Raw genomic sequence first — 17,875 nt, 5'->3', positions numbered from 1 at the left:
TAATGTTTTAACGATGAGCTTGCCTTGCTGTCGAGGGAGACAAATATTAAACACGTATAGCTCTGCTTTTGACTCAACAATAATATAAAATATGAAATTCTTCATCAACATTAGCCCTAATTTCCTTGAGTTCTGATAAAATGCTCTCCGCTATTCTCATCTTCTTAATCAAATCATTGTCATGTTTTTGAAAAGTAATACTTAAAATAGTTGTATAATTAAATAATACATTCTAATGAGAAATAAAATTTGAAATAAGCATTGAATCCAATAATTTTCTTGCTTCTGAGGAAATATTTCTTTCAGGCCATTGTAATATTTCAGTAATAGCAAATAATTGGCTCTTCTAACTCCTTAATAGCTGTTAGTGCTTGATGGAAGAGGCTCTATCTCGTTGGACAAGGTTGCAATTTCTTTTTCCCTGTTGGACCAGAAGTTTCAGAAATAATTATTATTTGACTAGAAATTTGAAAATGGTAGATAAATATAACGCCACTAAAAATTTGAAAATAATAAGTAAATATTACGCCGGAAAACTTGAAATCAAAATTAATTGATAAAATAACTTATGAATGTGATAATAAATGTAATATAATATATATTTAATATGAGATAAGAATAAATATTAACAAATATAAATTAATATAAACAATAATATTTTTGAAAAATATATCCACCATCTGCATTTTTTGGCTTTGGGGAGGGGGGGGGGGGATTTGTCTCCCTGCCCCCCCCCCGCTGCGTACGCCAATGATTCTCTGAGTATGTTACACTTAATTATCCTATATTTATTCATAAAAGATATTTAATAACTGGTATGTCTTTTTCACAATTATGTTGCATACATAGTTAAATCAGAAGAGTACATTAAATTTATATATTCTAAATTTAATAATTATTTAGATTTCCCAAGAGTCATTAAATTTATATATTCTAAATTTAATATATAATTATTTAGATTTCCCAAGAGTTCCTGATCCATTCAGGCTTCCCCAATTGTATTGGTGCCTTGGATGGGAAACATATATATGTTGTATTCCATATCAAATCAATTGAAGATTTAACCCGACCCTCTACGATTTTTTTTTAAATTTACATGATGGTAGTATATACACTAACTAGCAATAATATAAAATTTTAATTCTCAACTCAGCTTACTTCATGAGATATGGCCATCTTTAAAAACGCGAAAAGTTCAAAATACACCATATTTAATTTTAAATATCTCAAAAAGTAATTAAGCTAAAGGTATAATTTATTTATTAAATAACTCTAGAATAGCCCTATTATATGATATAAAATTTATTATATTTATAATAATTTTATTACCAAAAGCCAGAAATAGAAAACCGGAAATGGTTATAAAATAAAAATTGCCCTTTTTTTTCTTTCAAAATTTTTTAACAAATAGACATTATATATCTTAATATTTGTACAAAATCCTAGATTAGGACCATTACTGGGCCAATAGTTATTACGCTTTAAATATAAATAGTATGGCTTAAATTCTATATTATACGAAATGAGTAATTATTTTTTTAACAAAAGGGATAATATTTGTGTATAATAGTATTAAAACTGAAATCCGAACCCCATCTTAAGATTTATATTCGCCCTCCCCCCCCCAAAAAAAAAATTTCTTCTTAAATTCGAGATTTTTGATCTGGAAATTCTATGAGTGAATTATGTAGATTATTTTCTTTGCCGGATAAAAAATTATCTTTGTGATCGTCAGAAATATATTTTCATAAAGATTATTTTCTACTTATAATTAATTATCAAATAAAATAATTATCATAAAAATCAAATTCAATTCCAAAGCAACAGCCATCATTTTATTGATTAATTTTATAAAGCCATTTTTCTAAGAAAATTAAATTATCGGTATTCATTATCCAATTTATTTTTAATTTAAAATAATTATATAAAATTAATAGCTATCTTTTATTCCTTACCAAAAAAATTTAAATGTCTAGAAAAGTTATTTCTATTCCAGTAAAGTGCTGTAATCCCTTTAGAATAAAATCTCATTCAGTACGTTACGATCTTAGAAATGTTTTACAATGGATGATAGAAGTGAATTCTAGCTTATCAATTAATCAAAAAATTTGTAGCTCTTGCCGGAAAAAATTAAAAAAATATTCAACAAATCTGATCTCACCTTTTACTTCTACGATCCCGATCACATTACTTTCTATTTCTAACTTACCTTCTACCTCAACTATTAATGAAACTTTTACCGATTCTGAACCTGATCAACCATGCAATAATCCCGACTCTTATACAGATTTTAATACTTCAATTTCAACTTTAAATGAAACTTTGCCATTTTTAGGGGAGTAAAAAATGAAAAAAAATATCCTGTAAATAAATTTTTGAAAATTCAGGGAAAAATTAAAAAAGTTTTTAAAATAAATCTAGAGGATCAAGCAAAAAAAGATGAAGCCGAAATCATAAATCAACTGAAAGAAAAATTTGCTACAAATTCTCGCAATGAAAAAATACAAATTTTAACAGTTTTACCAAAATCTTGGACTCTTGATAAAATTGAAAAGGAATTTTCAACCATAAATTTTATGGCCCGGACAGCTAAACAATTAGTTGAAGAAAAGGGTGTTTTGTCAAACCCAAATATCATAAAACCAAGTAGAATAATTCCGGATGACATGTTGAATATTTAAGAATGGAAACCAATCTCGAAAATAGATTTTTAAAGGCCAAACTATTTCCCGGGACACAAAAATATCATTCATTTATTCCAATGGAAGGAAAAATGAAAGTCAAACGTTATTCTAATTCATTAGATAATTTAATGTATGATATTATTTAATTTAATATGTTTATAACAATATTAATTTTCCATTTGATATTCATGTAATATAAATAATTAGCTAAATAAAGTTATAAATATTTTTACAATTATTTTCTCTCTAAAATAAAATCGCTAAACTTATATGTTAAATATGACATAATGTCTACTAGTGGGCTCACAGCCCGAAACATTTATAAAAAAAATATAATCGGCCCGATCATAAAGGAATTTTCTTTTTATTTGTTTCGTAAATTACTATATATTTGGTATAATTTAGGATTTAAACCATACTATTTATATTTAAAGCGTAATAACTATTGGCCCAGTAATGGCCCCAATCTAAAATTTTGCACAAATATTAAGAAGTATAATGTCTATTTGTAAAAAAAATTTGAAAGAAAAAAAAAGAGCAATTTTTATTTTATAGCTATTTCCGGTTTTTGGTAATAGACTTTTTATTAATAAAATAATTTTTATATCATATTAAAGGGCTATTCTAAAGCTATTTAATAAAATTTAAATCATGCCTTCAGCTTAATTACTTTTTGAGATATTTAAAATTAAATATACTGTATTTTGGAATTTTCGCGTTTCTAAAGATGGCCATATCTCATGAAGTAAGCCGATTTGAAAAGTAAAATTTTACATTTTTATTAGTTAGTGTATACACTACCAACATACAATTTTTAAAAAAATCAAAGGGGGTCGGGTTAAAAATGGACTTTTTTTGGTTGATTTAATATGAATACAACATATATAAAATGTCCTCCCAATAGTAGATCATAATTTTTTTGTTAAAAACATAGATTCACAATAGTTTTGTTAGCCTTAACAGACAAATAGAAAATTTGTTACATAATATAATAATAAGCAATGAAGGAATAGGTGCTGATGTTGATGACACAGGTACAGCAAACATTTTAGTACCTTATATTTTCTTTATATGTAAAAGATAATATGCCCAATCTGACCACTATAGACCATTCTCTATTGGCAGAGACAGACAAAACAATTTATCAACAATTGAATCAAGAATTTTAAGAGTTTGTTATAAATAATGAATTGTATCAAATATGTAATTGATTATTGTTATTATTTAGAATATTGTTTAATAAATAAATTTATATAATTTATATAATTAAATAGAAATGTGTTTAAATTTTGAAATCTTTATTCTGATCACCTTATAATTTAAAATCCCAGAATTTATATGACAAAAAATATAATAAAAAACTGAAGTTATTTATTAATGATATTATAATTTCTATATCATTAGAAGCACTTAAATAATATTTTTATTAGAATTAAGTATATATTTTAATAAATCTAATTTTTCAATTCTTTATTAATAAATTTGTACACTATTTTAATAAATAAAAACTTTATGAATATTTATTTTAAATATTAAAAGATATATAATAACAAATTTGAACATTAGAATAAAATTTTAATTAGGAATAAAAATATAAATACAATAAAATCATATATATTTACAAATAATATATATATATATTTACAAATAATATATATATATATTTACAAATAATATATATATATATTTACAAATAATATATATATATATATACAAATAATTTATTCATTAATGCTATTAAATATTTCAAGAGCAGTTTGGCTATTTCCTATTGATTGTTCTATTGGTTGTATGTAATTATTCATTGTGATGGATTAGAAGATTTTCATTACTTCAGATTTAAAAAGGTATTGGTTATGTATGCTAAAACCATCTAGCTCTTCTTCCATTGAAAGTAGAAATAATTTTGATAAAATATAAGCTTTTTAAGATAATTATAAATTTTACATGTTTGGAGATGGCTTCTATTTATAAGATTCAATAATTCTTCATCAAATTTTTGGCTTGGGGATGAAGTAACATTCTTAGGTCTGTCAGCAATTGTAGGATCCATTTTATATACTCCAACCATTTGTACGATGTCTATCAATTCATATTTAAAAATGTTGTGTTTGGACCGATGGGTCCCCCAGTCTGAATGGGAATAATACAGTCCGTGATCGGGGGTCCGGGATGGTCAATGACTGGATCCAGGGGGCCGGGTTTTATCGATTTAGTCATGGAATCACTTGGACAACGTAAGTTTCAAAGTTTATTCGATTAAGTGAAATTACAACAAAAAAAAGAAATTCTATTTAAAACACAAAAAAAATATTTAATGATTAATGGTGTTTTGTTTTCCACCTTTATAATTTTTAAAACAAAAGGGGAAAAAAAAGTTGTTATTTAATCGCGATATAATCATTCATGAAACTGGTAAGAACCAGTTTCAAGTGCAATATAAAAATAAGGTATAATATATTAATTTCATAACAAAATAAAGGAAGATGGGAAAACAAAAGAAACAAGGAGAAACAAAAATAAAAGAAATAAGGGGGGATAGAACATAACAAAAAATATATAATATTTTAAAGATTTCTTACATTTTTGAAGTAGTATTTATTTTTTATCGTATCAAAATCTCTATTATTATTGAAAAAAGTTTCAAAAAAAGCAAACCAAATTGCGTTTCTTTAAATTGGCGCAATTGGAAAACGTAAATGTGCGCAATTTAAACAAATGCATTTGAAATGTATTAGTTTTTGCAACGCAACGTTTGTTTGTGCGCACTATTATTAGTAATGAGCAATGGTATTAATATAGGATAAACTGATTATAGCATTTAAGAATAATAGATAATAATAAATCATATTAGAGTCGTGAAAATCGCCGGGGTGGTGCAGCTTGTAAACCGAAGGTCCCAGGTTCAATCCTGGGAAGGAGAATTTTCGGGTTTTTCTTTGATGGTGTATGGCTTTAGACAAATGATATGATAAATTTCTGAGCTGAGAAATGCCACCCCGGTCACCGAGGCTTGGACAGCCGGGTGCTAGGATACTTGTCTAATAAACCAAAAAAGACGACCAGCTGAACTCGTGGGTCAGTTGATAACGATTTCCTGGCCAGCGCTAGGATGATGGTGACCTCGGGGGCCGTTCAAGCTCAATGTCTGTCTACCAAGTTACAATGGAATTGATAACGATACTCCGGTGGGAGATCCATCGGTATTGATACCAGTGGGAGAGATCAGATTGGGATATCTGTCAATTTGATAATTCAGTGTGAGGAATACTCAGGTGGGATATCTGGTCGATATTGATTTGATGCCCCGGTGGGGGAGATCAAGATACTTTGGCCTCGTGATACACAGGTGATCGATACAAATGAAATCGATCAGAAATACAAATATATTGGGAGATCAGGATTGGGATATCTGTCGATTTGATAACTCCGTGTTGGGAATACTCAGTTAGGAATACTCAGGTAAGATATCTGGTCGATACTGATTTGATACACCGGTGGGAGTTCAAGATACTTTGGCCTCGAAATACACCGGTGATCGATACAAATGAAATCGATCAGAAATACAAAGATAAAAATAGATAGCAAGATTAATATTATAATAGATAAGTGAAGGAGCTTACCACTATAAGCTAAAAAGAAAAAAAAAATTAGAGTCCTGAAAATTACATTTTTTTTAAATTAGATAGTTTAAACATGATATCTTACCAAATTTTCAAAATTTTATTTAATTAAAATTTTGATTCTCATCATCTAGCACTATAATTTTTTTGCATTTGTAAATCAAATTTTGATCTACATCATCTTCAATTTCACTGTGCACTTGAATTATTTTTCAATAGTAAATCATCATCGTTAATACTTAAATTAAGCATTCTATTTAAATATCTGAGTACATCATTTTTCATATATTGTAATTAAAAAGCTGACATGATTGACTTCTTAAAATCCAATGGGTTATGCATATATATATTTGTGTTTTTTATCTCAAATATGTACAGTTTGGCTTTTACATTATGATTTATGGTTTGATCTTTGTAAATCCGTTTTATATCTAACAGGAGAGTGACTTTTACCGCTTTAGATTGAGAATCTTAGGCTGCGTCCTAACTGTGGTAGCGTCAACTGTTATATCGCTGATTTAAGCGTTGCAGTTTTGTATGATAAAATAAAAGTATAAAACGAATAAGAAGCGGAAAAAAATTTTCCTTTCTACAGAAAAATAATCTAAGAAATAATTGCAACAAAACATGATTCCCCGGAATTCTCCGTTTTTTTAATTTTAAAATATAAAAGCTAAAATAATTCATAAAAAATTCCCCTAATAATTCTTTTTAAATTATCAAAAATTATATTAAGCAGTAAAAATATATATTATAAATATAATTGCAACATTATGATGCCAGTGAAGATGAAATATAGAAAAATGATAGTCACAATTATTATTTTTTAATTTTTATTTTGTAGAAAATGTGTAAAAAATATATTAACATGATTTTTGTATATTATTATTTCAATGAAGACAAAGAAGCGCAGATTTATTTAAAAATATTTATAAAATGTAATGTCTTGGTCAAAAATTAATTTAAAGCTTATTTATAAAATTTTCATTATTTGATCTTCACAAATTTTTTTAGCATAAATCTGATTATTTTAAAGAAAAATTTGATAAATTTTACCTAAAATATTAAATACTTTTCATAAAAGATTTAAAGATTTTTTATATATAGGTTAATCATTTCTAATTTTTGAGCATAAAAAATCTTGTAAGATGAAATCACACTTTTTTTCCAACTCAATATAGTTTTAAATTTAACAAACCATTAAGACAGCGAAACTTTTATTATAAAACACCTTCGCGAATTTTTATTATAGCAAATTAATTTCATAGCGAAACTTTTGTCGCAACATATCATGAATTTAGAGCAAAGACACAACAGCGAAACTTTTATTAGCGAAGTAATTATCGTGAAATCAAAATCACGAATACAATATAACGAATGAATCAAATATTTACTGCGAAGTCAATATTGGGAAAAAAGAGCGAAAGCAATAAAATTTATGTAAAAAGACTATAATTTATGTAATAAAAATAACTAATTATGGTAATTTCATTTTTTATTTATTTTGTTGCATTTTAATAATAAAACCACTTCTATACTATCATTCCCAAGACTAGATCGACGACAGAAAGTATAAAATTCGCCTAATTAATCTCTCAACATTAGCACTTGAGGGCAAGGCAATATTTAATTTTATATACATATTTTTAATATAAGAAAAATTATCAAAAATACTCACTTGGGTATTTTTAAAATTGAAAATCGCGTCTAGAGGATTTAATAATAATATATTATTATCCTTTATTTTAAAAATATTATCAGTGAAATTCGTTTTTGTTGTTAACTAGGGCTTCTTTGTTTGATACGAGGCTATTCAGCTTTACCATGAGTCTTTCACGTTGATCTTTAGCATCATCGGAATTAATATATGGCCAGTTCAGTTTAAAATTGATATGAATCATTTCTGGCATCCTATTATCCTATTGAGGGCTAATGTTACTTCTTTTTAAAGTCTTAGGGTATAAATCAATGGCCTGTGAATCTCAAATAAGCTCTAAAAATATCAATATCAGATCAATTTATAAATATAAATAAGTATTTTATAAATCCCGTCCGATCAGAAAAATTTCAAAATCCGGATCGGGTCATTACAATTAAATGTTAGTTTATGATAATATTTTGCTTAATATCATAGAAACTAGGTCCAGCAAGTAATTTAGGTTAGAGGTATGATATACTTATGTATTAGTTTATTTTATAATTGATTTGCTTATTTTTTACCAAACTGGGTTCAGGATATGGCCATATATAGTTTAGGGTTAATTAATATTTTAAAAATTAGGGTCAGTTTAACATTAACTAATTTTTATTGTTTATAATTTTGGTTAACAATTTTTGGGGGGCAAGGAAATATTTTCCAGGTTATTTTGTTAATTTTCTTAAATTTGGGGAATTTTTTGCGGAGAAATACTTATGGAAATTTTTTTTCCTATTTTGTTAATCTAAAGGAAATATTCTCTAAGATCTAAAATAAGGATTTTTTTCTAAGTAATTATTTTCTGTGGAAATATTTTTTCTTAGAGGAAATTGTTTTCCAGGTCCCGCGATTCATTACGAGCGTAAAAGATTTTCGGGCCGGGTTTGAAAAATTGTGCAAATTATATTTAGGGACAGGGTTGAGGGTTTGAAAATGTTTATAAAACTGATAATTGTGGGGGATCTTTTGTCATTCTTATTTCTAAAAATAATTACGGGTCAGATAACTTGTATAATATTTTACGGGTTGGGTTGGGTAAAAATAATTTCATCCGGACGTGGTCAAAGAACCCGATAGAAAATGTAAACCAACCAGTTCGGGTTACGCAAAACTCTAATGAGAACTACAGAGACAATAAAATCGCTCGTTTTATAATAATCATCGCTCAATAATTTATATCATATCATATGTTCAATTGCAACGCTTGAAAAATGAGCCATTTTAAAATATATCAATAAAGGGTCAATCGCTAGAATGCTGGAGTTTGGACCAGCCCTTCAAGGTTTTCATATATGTATAAGTTAGGTAAGAAATTTCCTGAACCACCAGGTTTAGATTTAGTCTGCCAAAAATAAGGACTAATAAAATTTATTAATAATATCAGAAATTTCCGTTATTTTAAATTAATTTTTTTATATTTAGTATTCAGCATAAAAATAATTTATCATCATAATTAGAATTAGAAACAATACAATACAATTCAAGAAATCATATTCTATATTTTTTAAATTTATTTAAGCGAGTTTATCGTGATATCTTCTAATATCTAGATGCTTTAAAATATAGATTTATTTATGCTTAACTTTAATGCACCCTGCATTTAATAAAACTATTTTACCTTGTGACCTTGTCCTTTTCTTTGGTTCTTTTTATTCCAATTATGTCCACAACCTTAATTCCCTTTAGTAAACTTGTCTTATCTATCTCGCATCTGCATACTCTATGGTGATCATCGGGAGGGCTTCTTCTTAGGATAGAGGATGATACCTTAGAGCTAACTACATACGCTTCATCGGCAGTCTCCTTTCCAGTGAGTTTTCTAAAACTTAGGGGAGACCGGGGTCTTGTCGAGCCCTAAAAAGCAAACCTTAAAATTAAAAGCACTGTCAAAATATTTCATTTTGTTCCTCTTTATATGTTTTATGGTGGATTTAAATTTTAAAATATATATTTATTACTTTTTTCAATTTTTTAAATGAGAGAGCCTTACCCAGGGATAAATAGCCTTTGCTCGGGGGTATTTTTATCTCTCCTTATTTTTCACAAAAAAGTTATATTCTTTCATCTAGTGCTGTTAAACGGCTCGATTTTTAAAAACGGCTAACCCGATATTTAACCAAAAATTTAAAGCAAGTATGGAAATTTTACTATGAAATTTGAATAAATTTTTTAAAATTAAGACGCCATTTTATAGGATCGATAGGAAAATTTTATAATATTGTATATAACCAATATTTTAAGATGATCCGATAAAAAATATAGGTGCATTCCTAAAATTTACATTCTATTTTATTTTTATTTTTATTTAGAAATAAATAAATTATAAACGGCACTATCTCTAAAGATATTTATAGTATCCCAATAAAAAAAATATATATATTATAATTATTTTTAATGATAGCGCCATCTATAATTATTTTTTTTCTTAAAATTATAAAAGCTAAATAAAATTTAAATTCTTATTTTCTCCGACAAATTAATTTCTCTGGAAAAAGGTGCTGATATGGGAATTTTCTTTTCCTGAATTCTATTTATATTTCAATAAAAAAATTAACACAGGGTATAAATTTCGTTGTAAAATGTGCAGGAAGGTTTTACCACCAAACAAAGCTAGTAGCATCAACTTGAGGAAACATTTAGAAGTAATATATCAAACAAATTTATTATCAATGAGTGTAGCCCAATCCTTAATCTTTGAAATAAAATTGCTAGATGTGTTTATGTGAAATATGATTTTCGGGCCCATTTTAAACATGATATGTTTCAATTGGCCATAAGATATTATTCAACAATTATATTATAAAACATAAAATAAATAATATTAACATCTCATTTTATCACAAAATCTATTTACATGATAATTATAAATCATTATCTTTATTATCTGGATGTCAAACATGTATAAATTTTATCAAAACATGCTAATTACTTATTTCAATTCTTTCACATTTCAATTTTGAGAGAAATATGTTTAATAGATAAAATGTTAAAGGGTGATGGCCTGGCCAGTTGGCAAACATGGCCATTTATGTTACTCCTTCCCTACCTGATTTTTATTTTAACTATTACTATTATAATTTTAGACTGACCCTAGCTAGATCAAAAAAAATTTTAATAAATAATAATACTATTGAAAATCCTAGAGCATTTTTTTAAGTCTAAAAATACTCAAATAAATATTTTTGATATTTTTCTTATAAAAAATATGTATATTCAATTTAATACCATATTGCCCTCAAGTGCTAGTGTTGAACGATTATTTAAAATGGCAAAACTTATACTTTCTGATTTACTCAAGACATGGGGCTAGGGTCACTCCATGTCAAATGAGCAAAAAAATCAAGATTATCGGCCGACACCTTTCAACTTTGATAAAAGTTGTAGGCTGGTTATATGTGTTCACACTAGATTACAAACAAAATATTAGCGCATTAGCAACTATATTTGCGGAGATAATCGGGGTTAAAGGTCCAAAAAACGTCTTTATTTGCTTTTTACTGATGTTAAATAACTAGTTTTTAATTTAAAACTAAATATGATCAAATATTGAAACTAATATCAATAGCTAAGTTAATAATTGATAATTATGGCGAAAACATTAAAATTAATTTTTTTTAAAATATGGGTCATCTTATGGTCAGTTGAAAATTTGAAATTAATATTTCAAAATGAATATGATCTCCAATTTTCAATTTTTTTAAGAAATATTATTCGTTTACTATTTTTTTAATAATATCTTCGACAATTAACATGGCTGGATATTTATTTTAAAAATTATTAAGATTTTATACTTTTAAAAAATAGATGGCGCTATATATAAAAGATTTAATATGATAAAATTTATTTTTTTTGCTTAAAAATATTCTCAAGTATAATATAACATAAAATTCGGTTATATAACTTTGTAAACCTCATTCCCCTGATATATTCGCAGGATAAAATATTTTAATAATTTTTTTAATATTTCAATGTAAATTAAAAATAATTAAAAAATCCGACTAGCACACGAATAAAAAAGCAGGATTAAAGGAGTGCAGGAAAATTATTAAGGAGGCCTAAGATTCTTTTATGGAATTGTCATAATCTTAAATTATTAAAATAAACAGAGATAAAGAAAATTTTAGAAGATTTAGAAAAAATTTTTAAGCAATAAATATAACAAAAAATTAACTTTATAAAATTTTGGGTATCAAATGAATTTAAGCATTCTCTATAAAATCTTTTTTTAAAAAATTTCTAAGATCAAAGTCTTTGAATTTTGAGAATAACCCATAATCAGGATGCCTTTGAATCGATTAATGAACATTACACAATATTGGAGAATCACTAATTATAAGAAAACGTTTGATGGAGAAAAAATATAAAATAAAATTCAAAAGATTGAAAAAGCAATAAAGAGTAAGGTTTTAGAAATATGTGATTCCGAGTCCAGTGAAAGAGGAAATTCTTATTATATTAAAGGATAACTTTGATAAATTATCAAAAAATCAACAATATCAAATTCTTACAATTTTGCCTCAAAGATGGAGTGTAAATAAAATTCAAGAGGAATTCAACGTAATCATACATGGCAAGAAAATCCAAAATGGTGAAAACAAGTTTCATTTTTAAATGAGAAAATTATATTTAAAAATATTAATGGATATTAACATGTGTGTATGATGATAAATGGTGGTTAGGATATATAATCGATAAAAATGATACAAATGAAGAAGTAAAAATCCGATTTTTACACCCTTGTGGACTTCAGTCTCATTTATATTTCCTCTGAAAGATGATATTTTAGTGTTGCACAAATCTCAATTCTCTCGCTGGTCAATATTTCTACTCCCATCGGTCGAACAAATATATTATCTCCTGAAGAAATCTCACAAGCTAAGGCTTTGTATTCCTTTAGATGAAGTAAGATTTAATTAATTTATAAACTATCTTAATTAGGCAAAATTTGTGAGGATTTTAAAAATTTAATGATATGAATTACAAATAAATATATATAATGCACATTGTAATCGATTTAGTATGATATATTTACATTAAAATATTTTTAATCAATAAAAATAATGAATTTTAAAATATTAAAACCATTATATATAGCGCCATCTATTTTCTTAAAAGTATAAAATCGCAATAATTTTTAAAATAAATATCCAGCCACGATAATTTTTGAAGATATTATTTAAAAAAATAATAAACGAATAATATTTTTTAAAAATTTTAAAATTGGAGATCATATTCATTTCGAAATATTAATTTCAAATTTTCTACTGACCATAAGATGACCCATATTTTTAAAAAAATTAATTTTGATGTTTTCGCCGTAATTATCAATTATTAACTTAGCTATTGATATTAGATTCAATATTTGATCTTGTTTTAAATTAAAAACTAGTTATTTAACATAAAAAACAAATAAAGACGTTTTTTGGACCTTTAAACCCGATTATCTCCGCTAATAGTTACTAATGCGCTAAAATTTTGTTTGTAAGCTAATGTGAACATATAAAACCAGCCTACAACTTTTTATCGAAATCGAAGGGGGTCGGCCGAAAAGTGATTGATTGGAAAGTTACTATTATTAAAATTCAATAAAAAATAAATTATATATATTTGAAATTTTAGTGATATTTTTATACCAATATTTTTTATTTGTGGAAATACGTAATATTTTTAAAAAAATTCTAAAGTAGCGTAAAAAGTAGCTTTTGCTACTTTCTTTAAAAAAATAGCGGTAGCAATAGCACGCGACTTTTTAAAAAAAAATTGTAGCGATAGCGCGCTACTTTTAAAAGTAGCTTTTAACAACATTGAACTTTAATTTTAAAAAAATTTAATAATAAAAGACATTCTTGAACCCTAGGCCCTAAATTTTAAAAAAGGAAGGATTTAAAATGAGTTTGGGTTCTCACCCCTGAATATCACTGACATTTTATTTTAATCAAATTATTTTGTTTATTATTTGATATAGCCATGGCGAGATTTTAGATAGAGCCATGTAGACAGATCCATATTGTAAAATAAAATCTATCAGACAGACACTGACCTGATCTTTTTAAAATAGAAAGAATAGGCAAAAAAACTGATTCTTTTTTAAATATGCAGGGCAGTATATCATGAGTTATAACTAAACTTTTTAAATTTTTTATACTCTTTCGTTTAATTATAAATTCAGCAACAATTAAACATATTTTAAAAAATGAACATTGATTAAAGTTAACTTTCGATGTGCCTCATTTTCCAAATTGATTCGGTCAATATCTCTAGATTTTTGCTTTAACCATCTTTCTAAGAGTTCGTTATTTTCCTCTTGACATTTTTCGTATTTAAGTTGCAGTGATTCAAAAGCAAGTTGCAAGGCTTGTTGCTCGTCATATAGTAGCTTTTGAGGTATAATTATAAAATAATCATGTTTGGTTTAATAAATAAAATGCCCAAAGTTGGCAAGTGAGAAGGATTATAATATACCCATTAATCAGCAATGTTTGTTATTTGGAACATTAACTTTAGCTACGATAATTTTTTGTTTTATGAATTATAAATTAAGGGTGTAGCCTGCCTCGCCATTTATTTTCTTTCTAAAAATAGAGACAAAAATTTTTTTAAACTAGTTTTGTTAAATTTTTAAGCTTTTAAAATTTGCAAATCTTATAAATTTTTTTGGGAAAACTTTTAAAAAAATTATTTAGATAAAATTTTAATTGAAGAAATATATTCTTAACAAATCATTATCATAATAACCTTTAAAATATTAGCCTCGTTTCCCGAAGATACAGTAAAATCTATTTTTATGTTCCATTTTTAAAACATTTGTAAATAAAAGTGTAAATTTCATGTATATTTTTTTATAGCCAGTATGAAATTCTCTCATTTAAAAACAGCTTTAGACACATTATTAGTCAAGATTACAATGTAAGTTCATATTTTATCCCAAAAAAAATTAGAAATCGTTTTCAAAAAATAAAATGATATTTACATCTGGTCAACAATTTTGATATCGATAAAACTATTAAGTTAGCGAAGGTTAGACCATTTTTAGATATTATTAATCAAAATCTGCAACAACTTGGGATATTCAAATAAGTCTAAATGAACAAATTCAATTATAGGTTATTTTGGCAATATCACTTTATTTGGTATAGTATATTTACAAAATATAATCATAAATAAATGCACATTAAATTTGTTAATATTTTGATTAATTCATGAAATATTGTTTCGTTTTCACTTTCTATGGCATAGTTGTTTTCTTGTTCAATTGAATAAAAAATTTTTATGTTTTAAATTAATTGGAAATTATAATGCTAACTAATTTCCCTGTAGTCAAAGTTTTTAATTAATTTCGGTTCTTTATAAGAATATTAACCCAGATGGAGAAATTTTTACTAAAGAATAGGTTAAACCTGCAAGCGTTAATATGATAATTCCTACTAGAGGTTGGCACAGTCCATGATATTACGCGTGACACGATGGGTCACGGCGTGAGTGTGAATAAAAATTAAATTATTAGGCGAAACGGGCCTTTCCAAAATTTCAAAAACAACTCTAAGTTACTCTCTCCTCATCAACAGTGAGGGGAATTGAGGGATAAAATTAGTCAATGGAAGATGGCTATGGAAGCAAAGGGCCTGAAAATGAATGCAGCAAAGACAAAGGTGATGATTGTGGTGGGTGGCCTTGTGGTGTATGTGGGAAAGGAGTTGTTAGAAATTCAATCCAATGCACCAGATACCAGAAATGTGTACATAATAGATGTAGCGCGAAAAGAGAAGTCTGATGTTAGCAAGAATGACCTTTAATTGTAGAACGTGCATAAGGGGTACATAATAATAATGATAACGTAGAAAATGGTGGTCTGGATATTGGCAATGGGTTAACCTTAGGAAAAGTTGATAAGTTTTGTTATTTGGGTGATATGCTAAATGCAGATGGTGGTGTAGATTCTGCTGTTGTTGCAAGGGTCAGATAACATGGAAGAAGTTCAACGAGATGTCGTCTATTCTAACAAATATAAAAGTCTCTCTGAAGTTAAAGGGGAAAGTTACAGCTATGTGAGAAGTTGTTTAGTTTATGGCAGCGAAAGGGCAATGAAAGCGACTCACGAAGCCAAATTAAAAAGAACAGAGATGAGGATGATTAGAGGGATATGTGGGGTATCTCTGAGATAAAGAAAAACTAACAAGGAATTGCGAGCAAGATTGGATATAGAAATGATTGGAGTGGTAATGCAACGAAATAGACTACGATGGTTTGGGCATGTGGAACGTATGACAAAAGATGAATGGGTAATGAGATGCACCTTAATGGAAGTAGGAGAATCAAGATCTAAAGGAAGGCCCAAGATGACGTGGACAAATGTGATAGCGATGGATATGAGAAGTATGAATCTTACAAATATTGATGCTCAGGACCGTCAAAAATGGAAGAGAAAAATCAGAGGGATAACTGGCCTACCTGTGTAAATCTGGAAATCGCCATAAAACGGAGAAGAATAAGAATATTAAATTTTTTTGTAAATTTTCCATAAACATTCTGATACCCATTTTAAATAAAGTATCTATCACTAATTTATAGATATTTTGAGAATTTTAGTTTCTATAAGTTCATGAGTATGATATTGAAATGTATGTTACATTATCATCATTAAAATTATAAAGGATTGTAGCACATTTTCTCTTTTATTTTTTATACTAAATTACATCTAAAGTATTTTTTCTCACCCTCTTCTGTAAATTGTATACGCTTGTCCACAGGAATTACTATTTAGATATTCCTGAACTTAAGAATTTTTGAAACTCTTTTCCTTAAACTAGCAATATCTTTGATATTTATTTTTCCATCCTTCCTATTACTAGGTTCTTCATAGTAATTAAATGAATATGAAAAATATTCATTAATTAGTTTCATTAAATCCATTTTAAAAGTTAGTGCAAAAAATGAAAACTGCCCAAGTAAATATAAAAATTAGAAAATTATTTATTATTTATTAACTGGCCAAAAATTTAAAATACCAACCAAATATTCTTTCTACTGCCCATTTAATTAAAAAACTACACATTTTGATTTATATTACTGCCCCTTTCTTAATAAAAAAAACTGCCCGAATAATCTTTTGTTATGTTTATGTAAAATTATTTTTACTGTGTTTTATATTCAATATATTTGCTTTTAATCAATATGATTTATGTAAAATAATTAAAAAATTATAATATTATTTGTAGATTAAAGATAAAAATATATAAGAAAATTTAATTTATAAGTAGGTAATTATTTCTCAATCATTCATAGATACAATTTTAGTACAGGTTAATGTTGTATACGCTCATGGCTAATGTTTAGAATACCGTTAATACTTACTAGATGATTATTACCAACTAATGTTTAATTGTTATTCCTGGCCTAAATAATCATGAGGCCTGAAAGAGTTTAATTAAAATTGTTTGGATGTTATAAATAAAATAGGCGGGTAGATAAATAAATTTTGTTAAGGAAAATCTCAGGAGGGCGAGCGGATTAAAAAAATCTTAAAACACTAAGCAGGTAAACTTTCAGGTTAAATCTGCCCATTGCAAACCTATTGTATATAAATTTTATAAATTTTTGACCCCTCAAGACCTAGACCTACCCATTTAGAGTATTAATTAATTACCTTTCATTTAATACTTGTCGAGTTTGTATGTTATAACACAGGGTTGGAAATTCGCTAAGAATATTGCCTAAATATGATGAACGTGCCATTTCAAAATATATTCTATTTAGATGAAACAGGCTTCAATTCCCACGTCATTTCCCACTATGGATGGGCACCTTAAGAGGCCATCCGTCAAACTCCCTCCTTCAAAGGGGAAAAACGTATCGGTTTTATGCACCATAGGAAT

At 26.8% G+C, this 17,875-nt stretch overlaps 1 protein-coding gene across 5 annotated transcripts in view; it reads right to left on the bottom strand.

Moving 5' to 3' along the window:
* Positions 1-17,875, bottom strand: part of LOC135927629 (autophagy-related protein 16-1-like) — a 115,373-nt gene that overhangs the window by 72,227 nt on the left and 25,271 nt on the right. For all 5 annotated transcript variants that reach the window (XM_065463743.1, XM_065463746.1, XM_065463744.1 and 2 more), the window contains exon 6: positions 14,219-14,379. In XM_065463743.1, coding sequence (XP_065319815.1) covers positions 14,219-14,379 — 161 coding nt within the window. The remainder of the gene's footprint in view (positions 1-14,218; positions 14,380-17,875) is intronic.

Source organism: Gordionus sp. m RMFG-2023, chromosome 3 (assembly GCF_954871325.1).
Source record: "Gordionus sp. m RMFG-2023 chromosome 3, tfGorSpeb1-WG-v2, whole genome shotgun sequence".
Classification (NCBI taxonomy): Eukaryota; Metazoa; Nematomorpha; class Gordioida; order Chordodea; family Parachordodidae; genus Gordionus; species Gordionus sp. m RMFG-2023.
The sequence above is the reverse complement of the archived record's forward strand: the minus strand, read 5'-3'. Positions and strand labels throughout refer to the sequence as shown.